General features: G+C 36.7%; 1 protein-coding gene across 3 annotated transcripts in view; it reads right to left on the bottom strand.

Moving 5' to 3' along the window:
• The window catches only part of PCSK5 (proprotein convertase subtilisin/kexin type 5), a 260,747-nt gene that overhangs the window by 123,411 nt on the left and 115,760 nt on the right, over positions 1–21,576 (bottom strand). For all 3 annotated transcript variants that reach the window (XM_086480272.1, XM_086480271.1, XM_086480273.1), the window contains exon 8: positions 7,612–7,824. In XM_086480272.1, coding sequence (XP_086336398.1) covers positions 7,612–7,824 — 213 coding nt within the window. The remainder of the gene's footprint in view (positions 1–7,611; positions 7,825–21,576) is intronic.

The raw sequence follows: 21,576 nt of genomic DNA on the forward strand, positions 1-21,576 counted from the left end.
AGCATACAAGCAATTGCAGGTAGGAGGTACAGGCTTCACATATTTGCATTAACCATATTTAGTAGTATACGTATTACATAATTTGTATAAGGCTGCTGAAAGTTCTTATGAAATGTAAGCATATGCAAGCTAACACAAAAGACTTGCAATAGTGAAGGTGCTAACAGCACCCAGGAGCTGATTGTTGAAAGCAAGTAGTGAGCAAGCTTCTACAAGTTGAAAAAGATGGATCAAAGCATTTATAGTCATATCCTTAAATTAGTGAACTTACCAAAGGCCAGATTTCTTGAATAATGAAGTCTAGAAAGAACCTTTTTCCCCCTGTTTTTTAATAGCCTTCATAAATGCACACCTTGTTAAATAATTTCTTTTTTCTCTCATCAGCTGAAAGTTGAACCCCTTAAATAAAACAATCATATAATTTCTTTGTCTCTTGCCTTCTCTTCTATTGACCGTATTAATTTAGGCAATAATTAATAGTGTTGGAAAAACCTTTATGCACGCAAATTCCATAAATTCCCTGACAATAGTAAGAGATGAAACTGCCACAGGAAACTCCTTTACACTACATTGCCTATATGTGCAAAATGCAAGTGGTGATTTTGCAAGTGGGATTAACAAGTCCAAGGACTACAGAATGACATGCACCCAAATAGAGACATAAAAGATTCAGGTATCCACTTTGGGAAAACACTGGCCAGTGCTGTGGCAAGGAGTGGAAGGGAGGCCAGGAAAAAGGGACTAATACATGCTTGTGTCTTTTGCAGCCTGGTACCTCGTCTCCTGCAAAAAAGCCGTGCAGTAGGCCTTTTCCTTAGAGGATCAGAGGGCAGCAAAGCCTACAGCAGCTCAGGAAGGGAGAATTGAGCTCACAGCAGCTTTTCTTTAAGAGACAGCCTCTCTCAATACAGGGAAAAGCACACTGCATTGTGCTGTGTTTCTCGTCCTCTGAAAGAATATGCTTCCAAAGAGTTTTTATTGCCCTGTTGCTACAGATATCAAGCACAATAAACCATGACACCTCTTTATTTGGCAGTGTTGTCTCTCACGTTCTAAGTGGGTGTTGTGACAACAGTTTGAACTACAGACCCTTAACTCTCTCTTTCACTCAGCAAATGTTTCAGCAGAAAATGTGTGGGGAAAGCTTCCTAAGTGGAAATCCCATTTGATCTATTTCAAAGCAAAGTTACTGACAGGAGCTGAGATGTTTAGGTGTAAATTACCTCCAAGATTTGAGGCATGTTTTTCAACATTGTGGATTCACTGTCAGAAAAGTGTTGTGTCTATCCTGAAAAGAGTACAGGACCACCAACAGCCGAGTAAGTTTCAAGAAGAAAAATGGTGCCTCAAATTCCTGAATCACACGAGGGGGCAACATCATTAATCACAACAAAAGGACATGGTATTTCACAGTACCATGAAGGTGTCATTAGTGTATATTAGCTGTCATTCTGACCAATAGGGTGGGGAGAAGGAGAAGTTTTTGAATCTTTTGTTGAGTACAACATGTTTGTGCGCTTCAAATACCTTTGTAACAACTGCTAATCTATGACAATGTGGATCAGACTGCCTAAGAGAAGCCCATGCAATATTTCTAGGGCCATGAATTACATCCACTTCTAAATGTTTGGAATCAAACAGATTTGACTGAAAACAATGACAATGTTTCTGGTACTGGCCCAGTTTAATCAACATGAAAATAACCACGTAGGACAGACACCCTGATGAAAGGCAGACAAAAATTATGCGAATTACCACAATGCACTGTAATACCTGCCATATGCATAAGTCCAACAGCTTTCAGAATATCCACACATGTATTAAATAAAAAACTCTAGACACACTAATAGTTTTATTACAAGTAACTTGTTCTGAAGAGTTAAAGAGATGTCATTTCTGTACAGTCATTATTAAGGCTATGTCATAAATATTTGTATAGTTTCTTTGATTGGGATGTTAATGACTAAGGTCAAAAATAGGATTTCTCTTAGCAGTGAAAATGCTCACTCTTCCTCTACCAACCCTCTGCATTTCTTGCTCTTTCATATTTCATGACATGAGCTTTCTGAACTGATTATCTTCTGCTAAAGTTCTTTAAGATATGTTGATTTCTATGAACCTGTCTCCCTAGAAGCGACAGGGTTTAAATAAACCTACTGTTCCTTCTCACATCTTTTGTATATCTCTATCTACCCAAAATTGAAGGTGCCATGTTGTGTGTATCTTGATACCCCGAAAGAGACGCTGAACAAAAGAAGGATTTTGCTTGTGTTTTAAGAACTGTCAGGAGATTTTTTTCTTGCTGTTGTTTTTGTTTTAAGTTTTGCTTAGAGCAGAAGCTAGTCAACAAGGCAGAAATATATCCTAGAAGAGAAAGAAACTCAGCAGATGAATTGGCATTTTTTAGAAAACAAAGAAACAGGTGGAATAGTAAGTAAAGAGGTTATTTTCAGAAGGTAAGTCATCTAATAGGTTTATAAATTATACCTGTGAGGGACTTCCATATGTAAATTCCTTACTGTTTTAAGAAATAATTTGAAAAAGAAATTCAAATGAAATGTGATGTATTCGTGCAACACATCTGATAAATGAAAAGGCCCATATAGATTACTATATTAGGTGGTGCTTAACCTATCCTAGCTGCATGGTCTAGAGTGGGCAAGCTATGTTCCAGCATTATCCTGTATTATTCGAAATACAAGAGAATAATAGGAAAAAATACCTTGACAACTGTATATTATTAGCTAATACTTCTGCACTCACTCTGTTATCAGAGATAACCTTTATAAAGAAGTATATTTTTTTGGTCTTTACCTACATTGATTTGTCTTTGTCCCAGAGTGTGAGTTTCTATGCCTATACCTATGCCAATACTTTTCAGCTGCTTTTGAAAACATTCAAAAGTAATTCTAGTTTTTTTTCTCTAAGACTGTATGTAAAAGGCATACATCCAGCTGCATCTGTGAAATATTTGTACGCTTTGGGCATGTTAAAACATCCAAAGGTTAGAAACTTGGTTCAAAATGGGCTAACATTCACTGCAATAAAATTTGGTATAGCATAAAGTCAAGCATACTTGGAGTACCTTCCCTGAGCAACAAGGAACTCATGCAAGATGGTAACATCAGTGTGTGTTTAGCTGTAATTGTTAGCTCAAATTATTTCAGGCCAGAATTTTCTTCCATTTACTTTAGTTCAATGTCAGCAAAAAAAGCTCCATATGGAAAACAGAGTTGTGTCAATGAAATTATTTTCTTAAGCTATCATTATATAAGACTGAAAAAAACCCTCCAGTCTAGAAAACCTTCTAAAATTACTTTACATCCTATATTTGCAAAAAGCAATTTTAAAAATGTTTAGTAATGAAAAGAGAAAAAAAAGTCTCCTGTGTAGTCATAAAAGTGTGAGTGCTTCTAGTAGTCCATACTGAAACCAAACCATTTTTATAAGAATATTTAGTCCCCACAATGAGTGTCTAACATTTGGTTACTGTTTGTTCATCTGCCTTATAATATATTATGCACATATTGGATAGAAAAACAGAGAAGAAAAAAAAAGATATTAAACTGAAGAACTGCAGGGAAAAATATGAACTGTGGAACATGACACTATAAAGTTATAACTGTTCACTGTCCCTTAACCATGGATAGGTATTTCTGAAGTAAAACATTACAGAATCTCACATGATATTGGAGTTTGTTTTGAGTTATGTGACAAAAAATTAGTTAATTTGATTTTGATTGTAAATCCTATACCAGGTCACTTCTTTCTGATTTACCGCAGTAGGATTTTCGTTTCCTATTTTGACTATAGGAGTCTCACTCCACAAATCAAATCACCATATGCCTTTATCAAATATTGTTACTCTTTTCATGTTGTGGCATGAAGTTTATCCCTTAATAGCTACTTTATATGTTGTATATAAATCCATACGCATAATAGAATTTGGAGAATTTAAATTTAATAATAATCCTTTCTTCTATTGTTATTTTTCCCTTTAAACGTACTCCAAACTTTTTGTGGAAAGATATGAAGACAATCTCTAACTCAAAAGGAGCAGCAGTCTAAACAAAAATGTGAGATGTGATGCAGTGAAAAGGATGTGTGGTACAACGGCGAAAACAAATACCTATCTATCTTCTTTATTCTAGACTCTTTCAGAACTTTATAGCAGTTGAAAAACTTTGTCCTCAAAATTTGCAGTTCTGTCTTCAGTTCCTATTTCAAACAAGACTTCTTTCCAAGGTAAATGAGGTTTGACAGCTCTTTAGGAGGACTGGATTTTAGCAGACAAGTTGGAGAAAAGACTAGTGATACTATCATTATTGCTGTCAAAATCAGGCTATGACCAAGACAGTCACACAGGTGAGAGCAATGTCCCTGTCTGCAAGTGAGTGTGAGTTGAAAGGACTGCTTAATACTCAGTTTGAAAAGCTCGCTTCACAAGTTCATATCATTTCTCAACAGGCTGTAGCATAACAGAAGAATGTAGTTGTTTTCTTATAAGTGAATAAAAGACCAAGTGGATAGCAATGAATAAACAATAGAAGATAGAAGGTGCATGGAGGTGGCAAGGAAAGGCAAAGGTGAAATGGTGAAGTGTACAAGAACTCAATAAAGTATAAAGATTTTTTTTTTCAAATATATCAGAAACAAGAGAAACTCCAAATCAATATTGTTTTAACTGTCCAGAAATAACAGAAGAGTTAATAGCAGTGTACAGTAAATGGCTATTTCACTGAATGTTCCTTTTAGAAAAAAAAATCTAAATTAAGTCTGCAGAGCATACAAAGATGATAAATCATCTTCCTATTTATAGCTATTTTAAATAGCAAGTTTAAATCAGAAAGTTTGGAAGCACCAAAGACTTTTACAAGAGCTGGAAAGGGAAAATGTTAGAATGTACTGTTGATTTTAGCAAGACTTTGAACACTGGAGAAGTTCCAGAAGAATGAAAGAAAAACTGCACAGTGTCAATATTTTGAAAGAGTAAGCAGTATTGTCCTAATAATTTCATCTATTTGCCAAATTTTTATCTAGTGTAAAACAGCTGATACAGGATTTAAACTAGTTATTAATAAATTAATTAACTAGTGGTATATTTAATGGTGGATAACATAAGCTTGCCAAAGTGCTGCGGTATTTTTTATTCCAGCCACCACTTTGCTTGAAGTAGTACAGTCAATATTCCACAAGACACATAATGTGATACTACACATTAAAAAAAGAAAAAAATTAAGAGATTAAAAATGTACATGATATATAATACATAGATTCAAAAGAGGATAATTACAAGGTTTCAAATTGTAAGCATATATATGAAATCAGACATATATACTTGAGAAATAAGCCTTCTTTCTAATCAGGCCTTCTACAATTTTATTCTTGTCCTTAGTATGACCTAAAGCTTTTATGAAATACCTGGAAGAAAACACCAGCACCTCCTCATGAATGTTGATCCTTTTTTTACGAGAACTTAATTTACCCTTGACTACTCTTGCTCAGAGCAACTTTGAGAAAGTAATGATGAGGGTTGGTTTGGATTGAGTACTAGACCAGCACAGCCAGTAGTAAATGGTGGAATGAAGAGACCATAACTACCCTTATACCTGTCCTTGGACCACCAACTCTGGAAAAGAGATGCAGCAGCTCTGAAAGTGGGTTGGGCGTCACACAATGATGAACACATTACATGACAGTGAAGCTAACAAGTCTCAGTCAGGCTTAATACATAAAGAGAGGGGAACTGAGCTGGCACTCACAGATACACATTTTCCTGTGCATTTGGCACTGATACTGCTCCTACCTGACTGGTGTGTTCAGTTTGGTTGCTCAAAGCTCATAAAATGGGAAAGGGTTTATAAGAAAACATGCCTTACACAAATGATGCAAGAAGCTAACCTCTTCATTTATCAAAAGGAATTAACTGATGAGGCTACATGGGTAGAAAGAAAGACGTTACGACAAGTAGAGTGCTCTTCGTACTAGCAATAAAATCTATGACTCAACCAAGTGCCTAGAAATTGAGCTGGAGGAGCTCAGACAGCAAACAGAAATTTTTTAATGGCAATGGGTAATTAAAACCACTTGCCCTAAATTTAAGTGGATTTTCTGTCACTGGAAACTTTGAAAGTGAGATTGTATTTATAAAAAATATTGTTGAGTTGACAGCAACTGCTGGATTTGAAGGACTCAGGGAAGTCCTACAGACTCAGCTAAGAAAGAGGTCAGGCTGGGGAACTGCAGTCACCTCTGTTCACCTTATATTGCCTTAGCCTCACTTAAACACCAACAAGTTAGTGAAGGTCTTTAAAAGGACAGTAGAGGGAATTCAATCACAGAAGTGAGGACTGCTAGGAGACAGACTAATTTCTTTTCTTTATTATTATTTATCAGGGAGAGGAAGAAACATGCCAGTAAGAGAGATAAGGTTTCAGTGGAGAGAAGCAAGTTAAGAACAGAAAAATTACTGGAATGAAGAAGTACCTCAGAACAAGTTGGAAACAAATATTAGATCATCTGAAAATAAGGAAGAATCCAAGAAGGGATGGCCAGCATCCCAGAATCCTGAAAGGCAAGGCAGACAGTATTAAAAAAACATAGCTGCAAGAATTTTTAACTCCTCACTGACACCAAGAGAGGCATCTGCTAAGGACAAGAAAGAATGTAATGTTAGATGGGTACTTAAGAAAAGATCTGAGGGTAAAAAAAAACCCAAATCCCTTACTTTTCTGATGAGGAAGAAATTAAGATCTGTAAATTATAGACTAGTATAAATAAGCAAGGAAGAGAACATATTAGCAAACCTGGTTAATCCTAGTACAAGGGTTTAAAAGGTTAAAAGAAGTAGTTTATTGAATATTGGAAAGTATATTGAATGCACTCAATTTGAAAAAGCAGATACAGCATACAAAAACTAACGGTCTCAATAGACTATCAGACAGAATTTAAACAATTTGTTGGTTTCTCACCAAGTTGAGGACATAATGGAAAATGGATGCTGTCTGTTTAGGAATGAGATGAGGAACAATGCAGGGAAGACGAGCACTGAGTTTAATCTTGCTTACAATATACCAGCTAGCCAGAATAGGCAGCAATATGAGTAATAAATGACCATCTCTGAATGTCAAAGAAGAATGATGCTGGACCAAAATAGAGAGGTATGTAAGAAAACTGCTACTATTATGCATATAAAATATGAAAACTATTGATAATTGGATTAAAAACAAAAGGAGGATATGTTCTCAGGCCTACTGATGGGCTACAAGATACTGGTAATGAAAGAAATCTGTTTTGGTGGTAGTGGTAATAGAATCTTTGAAGGCATCAATCAGTGTTGGCAGTAACTATGTGAGCGCAAAAACCTGCAATGAATTGGGTATACCTGCACTGTGTTAGGCTGCAACAGGCAGAAATACCCATGCTGGTTTCAAAGAGCAGCATTGTGACTCCAACAGAGCAACACACTGGGGCTAAATGAACTCACACACATATGACATTTCTAAAGCTGTCCATTAATTAGCATAAATAAGCTCTCTTTCTCTCCTTCCCCCAAAAGTCACTATGCAAAACACAAACCCATACACTTAAAAAAAAAATTAAAACACATACTATTTTCCTGTCGTAGGATTCTCCACTGCTGTACGTTGTAGCTAGTGTAGATGCACATTCTTCCAGATACCACGGCTTCTTCCCACTTTCCGCTGTGCTGCTAATGGAGATAGTATAGATACTATTGGTGTAGCCATCACAGGAGCAGTGGTCTCGACTTCTTCCACCATTTCCAGATGCCCAAACAAAGACTGAACCTAAGCCTCTTCGTCCCTGTTTGGAAACACCACAAAAGATTTGATTAACGATTCTTCTTTTCCTCCCTCACCTGCTTAACAAACAGGTCTTTTCCCCCAAGAAGATGTCTGATGACAGAAAGACAATAAAAGAAACTAACTCACTGAGAAGAATCTGAAATGAAAACAGGATTTAGCAGAGTTCAGAATCAGACAACAGAAAAATTCAGAAAATGAGTGGTATGAACACAGCTTTAGAAACAGCTTTTATACAGTGCCTGTTTGTTGCTCTGTATCTATGCTATCCAGCTGTACCAAGAAAGAGGTGTTGAACACTTGGAGGAAGCATTAAAACACCATACTGGATTGGAAAAGGAGAATACCATACTTGAAACTAAAACCCTTTTTAACATGATACCTTTCATTTATTAGGGTGCTCTCAGCTGTTTCTTCTTGGGTTGCTCAGTGACACCAGGTATTGTTTGAGTAGCACTATGTACTATGAAGCACAGCACCATTGTTTGACAGACACTATTAAATCACAGAATCACAGAATACCTGAGGTGGGAAGGGACCCATGTAGTCCAACCCATCTAGTCCATTATGAATGCTAAAAGCGCAACAGAATATATAAACAAAAATGGAAAAAAAAAAAAGAAGATTCTTATAAATCCATTCCAATGAAGCACTAAAGCATCAGTTCCGCATGATATTTTATATATATGACTAGTTGTGCAAGTTACTTAGGCATAGTCATAACTTCAAATGAGGACTTAAAATAGGTAACCTCACTCTGAAACTTTCTTAGTACACCAAAGTTATACACTGTTCAAATGAATCAAAACATTTTTGGTGGTCCTAGTAATCTTAAATAGGCATTCATATGAAAAGTGAAGATGCTCACTAACCTCTATTGCTGATACACGGGAACTGAGAATTACCTATATGTGGGTAATTGGGCTTTTCCTTATTTGTAGTTACACATTTCATGCCAGTGAATGAAATTCATATTCATGTGACTGCATGATCTGCATTAATTATCAGCACTTACTACCTTGAATCACTTTACTGTTCAGAAGAAAGGTTCACCAAAGGACTAAATGTATCTCTGATTAAGCGTCACCTTTTCTTACTGACATTTTCTCAAAGCATGGGACATCCCTCTCAGTTACAACTATGGTAACAGTTTCCTTCATATCTCATTTGCTTGCAACTCATCATGTAGTATCTACCTGGATTTTGGACAGGCATACCCTTGTGTACGATAAATTAATATTACAAGCCATAAACCACCACTTTCTGTGCATGAATTAATTACGTGGCCATGGGGGGAGTTGTTTGTTTTTCTAAAGAGAGTGCAACTAGGTACCACCAAAAAAACGTAAAGTCAGCTGTTGGACATCTACCAGGTTTACCTTAAACAATCAGCAATTCAAAGATTCATTTAATCCGAAGAGGGGTTTCACTAGGGCTTTTTGTGCTGAGCATAACTGAACCTACATCAATGTAAGACAAAAAGCCCTCACAGTTCACAATCCAGGCTTGAGTTCTCAAACATTGATAAATTTCATTTTGTGAGTTTAATAAAAGTATACTACCTGGAGAGACTCTTCTTTCCAGAAAAATAAGTTAAATATCAAATTCTCCTGGCTAGTGTTTACATAAGGTTATGTCTCTAAAACGCAACTTTTCATTAAAAGAACACTTCAAGCAGAGAAAAAAATCGCACGGTGCCAAGTTAAATGTATTATGAAATCCACATTCTCCAGACAAGATCAGCCTGACCAGCCGAGAAGTGTAACTATTTCAACTTCTTTCACTTCCTTTAGTCCATCTTAGCCACTACACTAAGAAAAAAGACGCAAAATAGCGACATTTTTTGTGGTTTTAAAGACAACCTTTGTGAAGTCTAACAGCTCTGCTTCCCCACATTATGAATTTTTGCCAAATCAAAACCCCCTTTCTGTTTGAGGTTCTTGTTCTGCCTGTGTTTCTCAGCCAGCAGGTCTGATTCAGAGCCTCCCAAAGCCAGTGTGATGTGTTTTGCAACTTCATGGGGCTGGAACTGGTTTACAAACCACTGTCCCTTCATTCCACATCACGGTCATCTCCCTGTGCATATCTTCACTTCTTACGCCTCCATTCTGAAATCATCTGATGACACAGATGAAAGAAGGGTAAAAGGAAAGATTATTTCATGCATATTCACTGATTTATTATCCCAGCAGGTCAGGGAGCCAGAAATTAGGGCCCTCTTCTGTATGTTTGTGGGGAATGGGATGGAGGATTATGCTAAAGATATGAAGGTTCTCTATTTATTGATATGCTACTGCTTGTTTTTTACTGGTTTTGTTTTGGTTTCATCCCATCATCTCTTGCAATTAGATCATGCTTTCCAGCAGTGTACTACTAATTGCTTTCATTTGCTGTATCCTCAATAGTCATTTTTGTTTGTCCATCAATTCTGATATCTGTTTCAGAGTTATATACGGGTTCCTGTCTGGTCCCACATTGCCCTTAACAACTTCTCTCTCCTACATACACACACACACACACAACAATGTTAGTATAGTCACAGGCAGGCAGAATATACAGAAAAAAGCATATCACACTGACACTGTTTACCTCAAGAACATGTAAAAATACTCCATCAAAACCTTTCTTTGACTAATTTTCACGAGTATCTGCTATCTGGAGAATTTTACATTTTCCTTCTTTGCATGTGTTTCTAGAAACCACAGTATTATGTAACTACACGTGGCCAAATTGATATCTTTTGGGAGATTCAGAGTAAGCCACCACTACAACCAAGAGAAAGGAAATGAGGATTCAGAGTAATCAAACCACAGATCCAAGGAGGAGAAAAACGGAATCTAACTATTTTAATATTTTGTCTAAAAGTCTATCTTACACTTGTAAAAGAAAGGTTTTGTGAAAAAAAATCTAAAAAACATATGCATACCTGAAAGTATCCTATCCTAACAGTGCATCTGTCATTTTTCTGCTGTCCTTATCAGTTGGTTTCGTCTGCAAACAGCAGTATAACATGATTTGTCACACTCATGCAATGAAAACCTTTTCACAGCAGGGCAGGATTGTACTTTGTGTAAATATTGCAGGAGCAACCCTTGAATTATTAGCTTCTCTGCACAAAGAATGTGTCCATATTTCTTCAGATGCATACTTACGCTGCTGTGCTAATAAAGAAAAATGAGCTGCAGAAACAGACATGTGAATACATTTTTGGGCACAAAATGTAGTCCTGATGAAAACATGCCAATGAATGTTAGAAATTCTGCAATGCAGTATTTAAAAATAATAAACACCAATTTAGATTTTAACAGAAATGACATTTGCACCCAAATTTACCCTTCCATAAACAAGTAACAAATATTTCTTCAAAACTAATGTCTCCTGCAAATATATAAAGTATCAACATCTCTGTTATTGCAATAAAAAAATAAGTACCAGGTGCACTGACTAACAGAAAAGAGTATTTTCTAATACACACAAAGAATTCCCGTTCCTCTAACACACTGCAGTACCACACATTTAACAACCTCATTTCACAGAAAACAGCATTACCTTCAGTCTAAATGACATGCTAAAGATCTTGTACCTAGATGCTATTTGGCAAAGCAAACGGGAGCCTTAAAAAAAAAAAAAAAAAAAAAGCAAACCCCCAAACTAAATTCAACCTGACTAAAATAATGTGTCAACTAAGTAAGTTCTGGTTTACATTTACTGTCTATTGTTAAACTACCATTTGGTTTCCTCTTTCTCCCTGTTTCCAAACACCTTGCTTTAATTCAATAGACCCAGTCATGCTCAGGAAATTATAAACTTGCTAGTAACTATACCAAACAAGTAATTAGAGCAAGAGTATCAGCTGTCCTACTGTATGCGAATGCCATTCCCAATTGGTCTCCTTTAAATACATGAAGTTAAGTAACACTTGGACTGTGTTACAAAGTTAAGATAAACACTCATGCAAGGCACTGTGTAGCTTTTACTGTTTGTCTAAATCTATCATCTGTCATCCGCCAGATGCCCAACGGTGTCAAGATGAAAAGTCAAGCCTTGAGCTGCCAAAGAAGCCATGTGTCATTTATTACTCAAAAGCAAAGCTGCATTTACAAACCATATGGGTACAACTTGAGCAAAACTAAAAGAGTTAGTGAACTACGGCAGAGGCATAGATCAGGGTGGAATGGGTGCGCGGCAAAGTACGCTCAGTGCTTGTCCCATGATGTTAAAAATACATTACCACTCCCTCTATGCACAGTGTTGTTTCTGCTCTTCCATTTGCAATAGTAGCTACGGACTCCTTCTTACAAACTCTGCAAGGTGTCCATAACTGCACTTCTGTTTGTCAGCGCACATGTCAGACCATTATGAAATGTTCTCCTTTTGTTCTGTCTACTTTCTTAAATTGCATAAAATGTCAGATAATTAAAAAAAAATAAATCAAGTGTTCCATTATGGAAAAGAAAAAGTCTTTCACTGACAACACAGACTTGCTATTGACCTAGTCACAGTCCAATCTTCTAGGACATTTTCTGGGCAAAGCCAGTGTGCCCAACAGACAGTTGACCTTGAATGAAATAGACTCGGGTCTTTTCATTCAAAAAACAGGCCCCAAGGCAGAAATTTGACATGTAAAAGCATAGCACAAGAATCTTGGGGCATGTCCACTTTTTTCAGCTAGTGCCTCTATTTCCTTGGGCAGCAAGTTGCAAGCTGGGTAAGTGATATAAAGCTCTTTACTTTTCCAGTTCAACAGCACACGGAAGGGTTAGTCTGCCAAGAACCAGAGCCAGTATGAACATGTTGGTAATGACATCTGCAGAATTTCCTAACACTATTAAAAGAACATTCCCCACTCCAAGTGCATGTGTTTGTGTATGTGTGCGTGTATACATATAAACCACATCTTTATGAGTGAATGCCTTAGTGGTACTGGCAGGAACCATTATAAGGTAGAGGTCTTCACACACTCATCTAAGGACAACCAGCAGTCCCATATACTTTTAAGTTGCTTCCAGCACACTTCCATCTAATAAAAACAGTTTCCATCTACGAGGTGTAGTTTGAGCCAGTGGAGCAAGATTTATTCACATTATTTTACAAAGTTTAGACTGGACATTCATTCACTGCTTTACAAGTCAAGCTGCCTTAATCCAGCCTGTGAATCCTGATGTTTTCCTGCCCAGGAATCGAATGCCCCAATAACCCTCCCTGCCTATGGGATGAGTTACTGTCTCTATAGAAGTGATCAAATTTACCAAGGGACAGGGAAGAAAATGTGAAGGAGCAGGAAAGGCAAAGGACAGAACCACTGACCTGGAGCAGTGAGAGGTACAGGGGCTGCAGTCAAGGAGAGATAATTTGGCACTGATATGCTGGAAATCCACACCCATGAGCAGAAAACAAATAATGAAAATATAAAATGCAGAGAAAAGGAGGGAGACTTTATCTGCACCTAGAGTCTAAACATTTAATTTCCTCTTTTCTCCTCAATACTGTTCTAAAATTACTCAATGCTTCCAAGAACAAAACTTACTGCTAGGAAATGAAATTGATCCTGATGTGGAAGCTGTAAAAAAGTAGCCCATGGTATGACCTCTTCATCAAAAACTAATTCCTAAAGAGGAAATGTTCATAACTGAATGTGCAGAACAGAGGTCAGTACTCTGCAGACCTAAAAAAACTACTGTGCAGGCATGTTTTTGAGTGCAGCACTGTACTGCCACTGTAGGGCCAGGCACCAAGGATCAGAGCATCCTAAGAGATGCACCTGTGAGAGGCAGCATCTCCTTGCCTCCAGCTTCCACTGATTTCTGCGCTCCCTGGGAGCTGTATGCCACTGCCCTGTTTAGAGGCACAGTGCTGCTAATCTGCTGACTGGCAGCATTTTGCTTTTGAGAAGCAGCATCTCCCAGCTCCTGCTGAGTTTCTACCAGTCCACTTAACCTCTAATCTGGGAATGAAAAATAGTCTGGCACACCATCCTTAAAGAACTCTTCTGCAGAGGACTCTCACTTGAAAGCAGGCATCTCTCCAAAAGAGATAATGGCAAGCTGAGACTCCAAGCCAGCAACTCTGAAGTGCTCTCAGAAGACAGCCAAACAGCTTTTTTTTTTTTTTTTTTTTTCATTAGAACAGCCTCCTGGGGTATTAAAAGCAAAAATTCATGAACAAATGGAGAAATTTCTGATGCCACTAATTCTGTTGAGGTATCCGTGCTCTCAGAAAAATTCACATTTGTGCATCAGTTCATTAAAAATGTGCACCTCTGGTATCTATGATGAAACCAGTAATAAGCCTAAGAGGTGTACATAAATAAAGACACATGTTTGAGGGAATGTCTAAAAATTGAGTCGTAGGAAAACCAGGGAGTCAAGAAAATATTTCCTAGTGCTGGAACAGGCATACACACAATACATATACAACGCAAAAATTTGTCACTCCTTAAAAAAAAAAGCAACAATTTCCTTATATTGTTGAAAAGGCAAGTTGTTGCTAATAAAATTAAACTTTTTGGTTACTTCTGAACTTTTAGCTTCTTAACAAAAGGAAAGACAAAATAATTAATCATGACAAAAAGAAGGAAAAATGTATTTTATTAGCTCAAAGGTTATGATACCTTTAGAATACTGAAGCATAAAATATTTTAATGTGCGCATAAAAAAAATAATGTATTGAAGAACCACAAGCACCCATGCATTAACACAATAATTATTGGGATATATCAGTGGAACATTTCAACATGCATCCTTGCATGTTTGTATTTCGTAAAAAATACATCCTTGTATTTTTTATTTTACTCTTCACTACAACAACAGCTTAAACAGCTCCAAGATATTCCCCACAGAGCTATAATTACTGCTTAAAGTGCAAAAGAAGTGTTGGCTGAAACCTGAAATCCGAACCTGTGGAATGCTGGAATGAATTTCTCATTTTCCTAAACAAAACAGAGCCAGCTACAGGGCTGCATGAATCACAGTTCTCGTTCAAGCTATCTCTTCACATTATCATTACTATTGTTGTTGCTGACATTGTTACTGGGATAAAACAAGCTCTATATTGCAAACATCTGGAATAAAACAAGACCTGGGTTTTCCAGAATTTCTGTTGCACAAAGAGTGTCTAGTTAATGATAGGTGAAATTGCTCTGCATGCAAAGCCAAAGTAAACAGGCAGTACACAAGAAAGGTACCTGTCTTAGGACAGGATACGGGATGGACTTCACACACAAACACCCATTTTATGGAGTGGGTTCAGGTAGTTCTCGCCACCTTTATATTATCATCTGATTAAACACTCTAGAGAGGAGTCCACGGCTACCACATCCGCACAGTTGTTGTTTAACTACTCCTGTCAGACCCTTATGGAAAGCTTCAGGTTTTGAGTTCTCTGTTGAATTTCTGAGGTTCAACAAAGAACGTCAAATTTTCTGCAAATTTAGTTCTTTTCAGTAGATGGGCAGGAAAAGAAGGCTGCTCCATTTCTACCTCTGCAGTAATCGCTTTGTGCAGTTTGTCTCCCATAGCATTTGTTCATGAAGAAACAATGCACTTAGGCTGTGTGCAAAATCATTGCCCTCACGATTTTGAGCCTTAAACTTACGTTAAACTCTATGCACAGAAAACTTTGATGTCAAACTTCCAGCAGTTTGTCTTTCGGAAATCTATGTCTTCCTACATGACACATAGCAATACGTAGATTCTGCTGTTGTTCAAGTATATGAGTAAAGTGGATACGTGATTTGCCCATACAAAGTAACCAGACTCATGTTTCAAAAATGCACTCTCTGAAATATATATACATAAATGTATGGAGAGAGACCCATTTGCCAAAGCTGCTTTTCAGTATAGCCTTTCCAAATTAAGATTTACCCCACAACAAGAACGGTGTGGTTTTTCATGTTAAAATATATCACCTGTTTCAGGCTAGGCACCCAAAACCAGAGGCCACTTTTGACAAGAAGTCCAAAAGCGGTAATGCTGTTCTGGCTTGTTACAACAGTTTCCATGTATGTGTGAGATGGGATGAAGTAACTAAACAGTTTTGGTTTCCAGTACACTTTGTGACATTGTAAGGAAACCGGACATTTTGAGGTATATTTTCCTGTAACTCTCATTCCAAATTCTTCTGCCTTTTAGGATTTGTATATTCCATTGATTGTAATGTAAGAACATTTCTGGTTTCTTTTTCTGCATTTTTATTTTGTACTACACATTGACCGCCTGTGAAAAAGCTCACTTTTCACAGAAAGCTACTGGCTTTCCTTATGTATTTCCAAAAGAAAATAAAGTGCATAGTATCAAAGTTCACCCAGGTATCACTGAGCCTAAACTGTATTTCATTTACTGGAAGGCAATATCCCTAATTTTACTTTAGCTGAATACTGGAAGTTGCTAACTATATGCAAATGGTAAAGCAAAGAATTATTATTAGCTTAATGATGTGTTAAGGTTGTCATGTCACCTGATTTTTACTGGGCAATCTCAATTTGGAGGAAAATAAATCATATCAAGTATAAGCCAATCTGCAAAGCCATTAAGGCATCCTGAGATATGTATATCAGCTAAATGCAAGGTAGTAAGACCTAGAAACGAAGCTTGTTGGTAAGACACACAAGAGGGTGGACAAACTCTTAGAAAGCAGTGACTCTGAAAGGGAGATTAGGGTCATGGAAGACAACCAAGTGCCAATGAGTTGCCCTAAAATTTAGTCTACTCCTTGAATCAGTAAGCAGGGTGAATATGAACGTGAGCAGGGAATAGGGAAACAGTATGATGCATGTATAGAGAAGGCTACAACTTTCATGCCCCATTTTGGTATCTGCACTTGAAAAAATAATGCCAGGAAACAGAAAGTGTTCCAGAAAGAACTACAGGAATGAACCATTCTTTGGAAATTCTGATTAACAGAAGGAAACAGAATACATAAAACATTACTGTGAAGGCTGTAGAACAGATTTTTAAGTACAGAGCAAGAGGCATCAGCATTAACAGTAAAGGGTTAAAATGCAAAACACCCTTTAGAATTCCAGGTAAATCTGTTAAGTTTTTCTCTGATAACTTATTTTATGCAGAGAAATGTATTAGAACCAGTCTGTCTGGTTTCTGAAAAACACGTGATGAGCCCTCCTAGAAAACAATAATTAAACAAATGAAAATGAAACAGCAAAGTGGAGGTGGAAACGGTTGCACCAGAGGTAATGTGGGCTGTGCTAAAGAAATATGGGTGTTAAGGAAGTTATTAGTGCAGTATTTTAAGAAACAAAATTATTAGATTTATTTTGACGTAAAAAGAAAGAACATGTTGGTGATTCTAGTAATTATGATCATCTGCATTCAAGAAAAGAATTCAGGCTGGAAGATATGGAGAGAAGCACCACTCTGACGAGCAAGATGGACTGCCCAGTTTATAACTGACTCATGGGTGTGGCTTGTTTATCACATCAAAATGAAGTCTGCGAGGCGACTGTGCTCTATAAATACGTCAGAAACAAAAATGGAAGGAGCAAAGCTGTTTAAGCTGAAGCACAATTTTGGCCCACGAACAAATGGGCAGAAAACTGTACACGACTAAACCTGTCTGTAACTTAGAAGAAAGTCTGTAACCAACAGATTACTGATGGCTGTAAAACTGTATCCCAACAGAAATAGAGGGCAAAAAAATTCTTATTCATTCTAGAATAGAAATTGCTGAATGTACTTATAGGACATGATGCTTGTGATAGTTGAGAACTGTACTGGATGACCTACATGGCCATTTCTTGTCTTATGTCCCTATGTTCCAATTTAATTTATCCAAGAAATCCTTGGCCAAAATCTGTAATTGCATACATGTGAAGATTTCTACCACCAGAAGATGCACCATAAACATAGCAGAAGAGGCATTTTACAGTGGAAAGGAAACTAAGAATTTACATGAGTAACAAGCTATACATTTTTAATAGTGAAGGTTGTTAGTGACTTGCACAGTCATGGACATAACAGGTTTCAGTCAAGACTGGCTCTTCCTAAAAGATACACAGAAAATAATAGGTGGGTCAAGAAAATATTGATGCATTAGTAATTGCATGAAATTTTGCTGATCTGGTTTATGAGGAAGGCCAGGACTAGATGATAAACACCTTTTCTGATGTTAGAACTACTAATATTATCTGAAGCCTATGGTCTTGTGATGTCAGAAGGAAGAATTACAATATTAAAATGCCATATGTGTTTTCCAGTTCTGGCACATAGTCAGCACCCAGCTATAGTATACAGCTACTCAAAATTTAACTTGGTATGTTAAAGTAACTATAAAAACACATGTTCAGATATTGCATCATAGATGCCATAGGAGGGATACACAATAAATGCAGATCATATAACAGACAAATGCCAGGACCTAACATTAGGTTACATCAGCATACTGGAAGTCATGTCTTCGGAGACCTTCCCCAAGCACAGCACTAATTCTTACGATTTATCTTTAACAAGTAGTTTTTGGCCAACTAATTAGAAATGTGCTGGTAGTCTTGCACATGCAAAATATAGCTATATGTGATCTGAGATATGCATGTCTAAGGTATGTATTATTTAGTCTTATATGGCAGCTGTACAAGATGAACAAACACAATACACAGTTTAAAAAATCTGGACTTAACCTCTGTGCTTCACAGTATTCCAACGTATAAAATGACAGCCATTTTGGAAGTTATTTTGGCAGATTTGACAGGAAGTTTTCTTTCAGTAACTTCTGTCTTTGATTTTTATAGTGCAATTGTCTGGCAAAGCAGAACAGAATAACTCCTCTTTGTGTAGGCAACACATCCTAATCAGATTGATGCAGAGAAGTGATGACAGGACAAATAAATTTAAGAGAAATATCTGTGGTACAACACAGGCAGTAAACTTTCACCCAGACACTTGCAAATTATGAACAACCTCTTCCACTTTTGAAGTAGAAGCGTATAGTGATGATGATGATAATAAAATATTATAATAATGTGAAAACCTTTTCTTTCTTTTCTGCTTCCTCTTTTCTTCTCTTCCCTTTTCTTCGCTTCCCTTTTCTTCCCTTGCCTTTCTCTCTCTTGTATGTGGGTAGGAGGCTTGTTTAGTGATTGTAAGACAGCCTTCTACTCCTAGTAAACACTGAACACACACTGCAGCCAAAGTTGGTGAAGCGAGAGAGATGAGAAGGGGCAGTGATGATGGAAGGGAAGGCACCAAGCCGAGCTCACACAAGAGGTTTAGCCACACAGAATCTGATCATTAATGTCCATCAAACATTTTGGCTTGTGTCCAGCTTGCTAAACAGAATGGTGTCATGGCAATAAGATGAAGGCCTCTGCGCCAATGCAGGCAGAAAGCCAAAAGTTTCCCTGTAGATTTGCCTGCCTCTCCACCATCTAGGTTATATTAAGGATGACCTGCCCTGTTGCTGATTTGGACTACCTTATGGATATAGCAGAACAACATAAAGCATGCAGTTGGCGAGACGTTTGGAGAGGTGAGAAAACCAGCTCTTTGAAAACCTGAAACATAAAATTTCAACAGAGGTCATATATCCAGAAACTTGACTACTAGGGCTTTGCCAAACAGCAGTGAAAGAACAAGTCAGGATATCTGAAATGCATTACTCTACAAATGACGTTGAGACTGATCTCAGAATAACAGGCTTATTTGTATGAACATAAATGTACTAGTCTGAATGCTATATCACAGAGTCTTGAATTAGTGAGCCTAAGTCTGTCAAGTGCTTATAGCACTGTGTTTATAGACTGTGAGATACAGACAGTCATCTTGAAACCTAATGGTACTTTGTTTTTATCTTTCTGAATCAAGGACTTGTCCCAGACTCAGTACAGTCTTATTACATGATTTGGCCACAGTCATGCTTTGTAATGCTAAGTCTGTTTGTTCTTGAACACAGGTTGAAATGTGACATTGCATACCTAATCTTTTCTTGAATATGTTACTTTCGGATATACTGCCCTTCGTCTGATTTTTTTCAGGTAAGTTCTGTGTGATTATAATAGAATTATTTTTGAGATTATTAGGTCTACACTTTTAATACATTCATATTTAAAACACAAACCTCTAGAATTTTCCACCCTTATGCCTACACTATTTCCAAGAAAAGGACCTTGTCAACTGGAAGCATGATATAAAGGGAGCTTTTATATTTGCATAGAAATTGTTTGATAGCAAAGTCTCCAAGGTGTCTCTTTGAACTCAAGTATGCAAATCTAATAGAATTAAACAAAATACCCTAAAGATGACAGAAAACCATGGTACTTGAGACAGATTTAAAAATTGGTTTCCTCTTCCCATATCTTGATCCTTTGCAGAATTTTTAAAGCCTATTTAACTTGGAGTTAGGTTGTAATTTCATAAATTCAGTTATTACTCAGTATCCTTTCTTTAAATAGATTTGTCATTTCAACTCATGGCATGTGCTGTCTCTGTGGAACTCTATGGAAATACTGTGTAGTCATTTATCATTGTTACTTTCTGCAGGATTTGGAAGGAGTAATCATATTAGCTGAGCATATTTAAAAATAATAATAGCTCTAAAAGACCCTGAATGAGCTGTTAATTGGAATAATATGTGCTAAAGATAAACTAGGCATTTTTTTCATGAATCCCAGTCTCTCAGCAAACTGAATAAGAAACTATGGCTCTTGCAACCATTTCATTTTTACTATACAAGTATAATAAAAAAAAGTAATAATTCAGTTTAATTATACTCTAATCAAAGTTATTATTCAGCACCACATTTTAATTTCATAATTAAACAAGCCAAGCATAATTTCCTTTTCAGATGCTTTTAAAAAGTCTTGACCTCTTCCTTTGCTGTCCTGCTTTTAAAAAATAATATCCAGTTGTGTGTGCATACACACAATAAAGAGTATCAGTCTTGAACCTTTGTGTAGATCTGAAAGGTCTTTCCAAATTTTCCTGTACCCATGGTACTCCAATTTACATCACAGATGCTATACTAAATGTAACACTGTTGTTCAGTTCAATATTTCTAAAAAGGAAGGTCAAGATCTGTACACAACATAACATTTTTGTCTGCCTACTATTATTTGCACAATTACTGTGACTGCTTGGGGAAATCTATGTTTGGCTGAGTATCTAGTCATTACCTTGGACAATGACCTGATTTTAGGAATATTTTGGCACAGAGATAATTAATCTTTTCTTCTCCCATTTGTCTGATCTTTTAAAACAACACATCCTATGGCAGTGTAAGGAAATATAGAAAAAGTACCTTTAGCTGAACATGGAAAGGCATGGTTTATGAAAAAGAACAAAACCAGGTTCATCTTAAAGTAATTTTTGTTCTGGAAGCTAAGCCTTAATAGGAAGGTGGTAACTGAGACATGCATTTACAATCTTTCAGTCTATATTACATTTTGAAGAATTAAAATTAGAGATTAACCTTAAACATTTTGATTTTCTTATCAGATCGATATTATTCAAGTTTTAAAGAGTACTTTAATTTCCTTATTAGAAATGAAAACGCTTCTGTGGTCAGAGCTAGACAAAATTTCGAAATATATGGAAATATTTAGATCTATTCAACTCTGCATGAGCAACTTTGGGCAGAACAAAAAGTTAATAAAACGGAAGAGAAGCTAAACTGTAAAAATTATAATTTGACTTGCATCAAATATGATTCTACTATTTCTCAAAAAAATATACCAAACTCTTTTTCTGCATTGGTATCTGAAAAAAGACCACCTCAGAATTTTAGAATTCAATACTATGTTTCTACT

This window comes from Leptosomus discolor, chromosome Z, assembly GCF_034619465.1.
Source record: "Leptosomus discolor isolate bLepDis1 chromosome Z, bLepDis1.hap2, whole genome shotgun sequence".
Taxonomy (NCBI): Eukaryota; Metazoa; Chordata; class Aves; order Leptosomiformes; family Leptosomidae; genus Leptosomus; species Leptosomus discolor.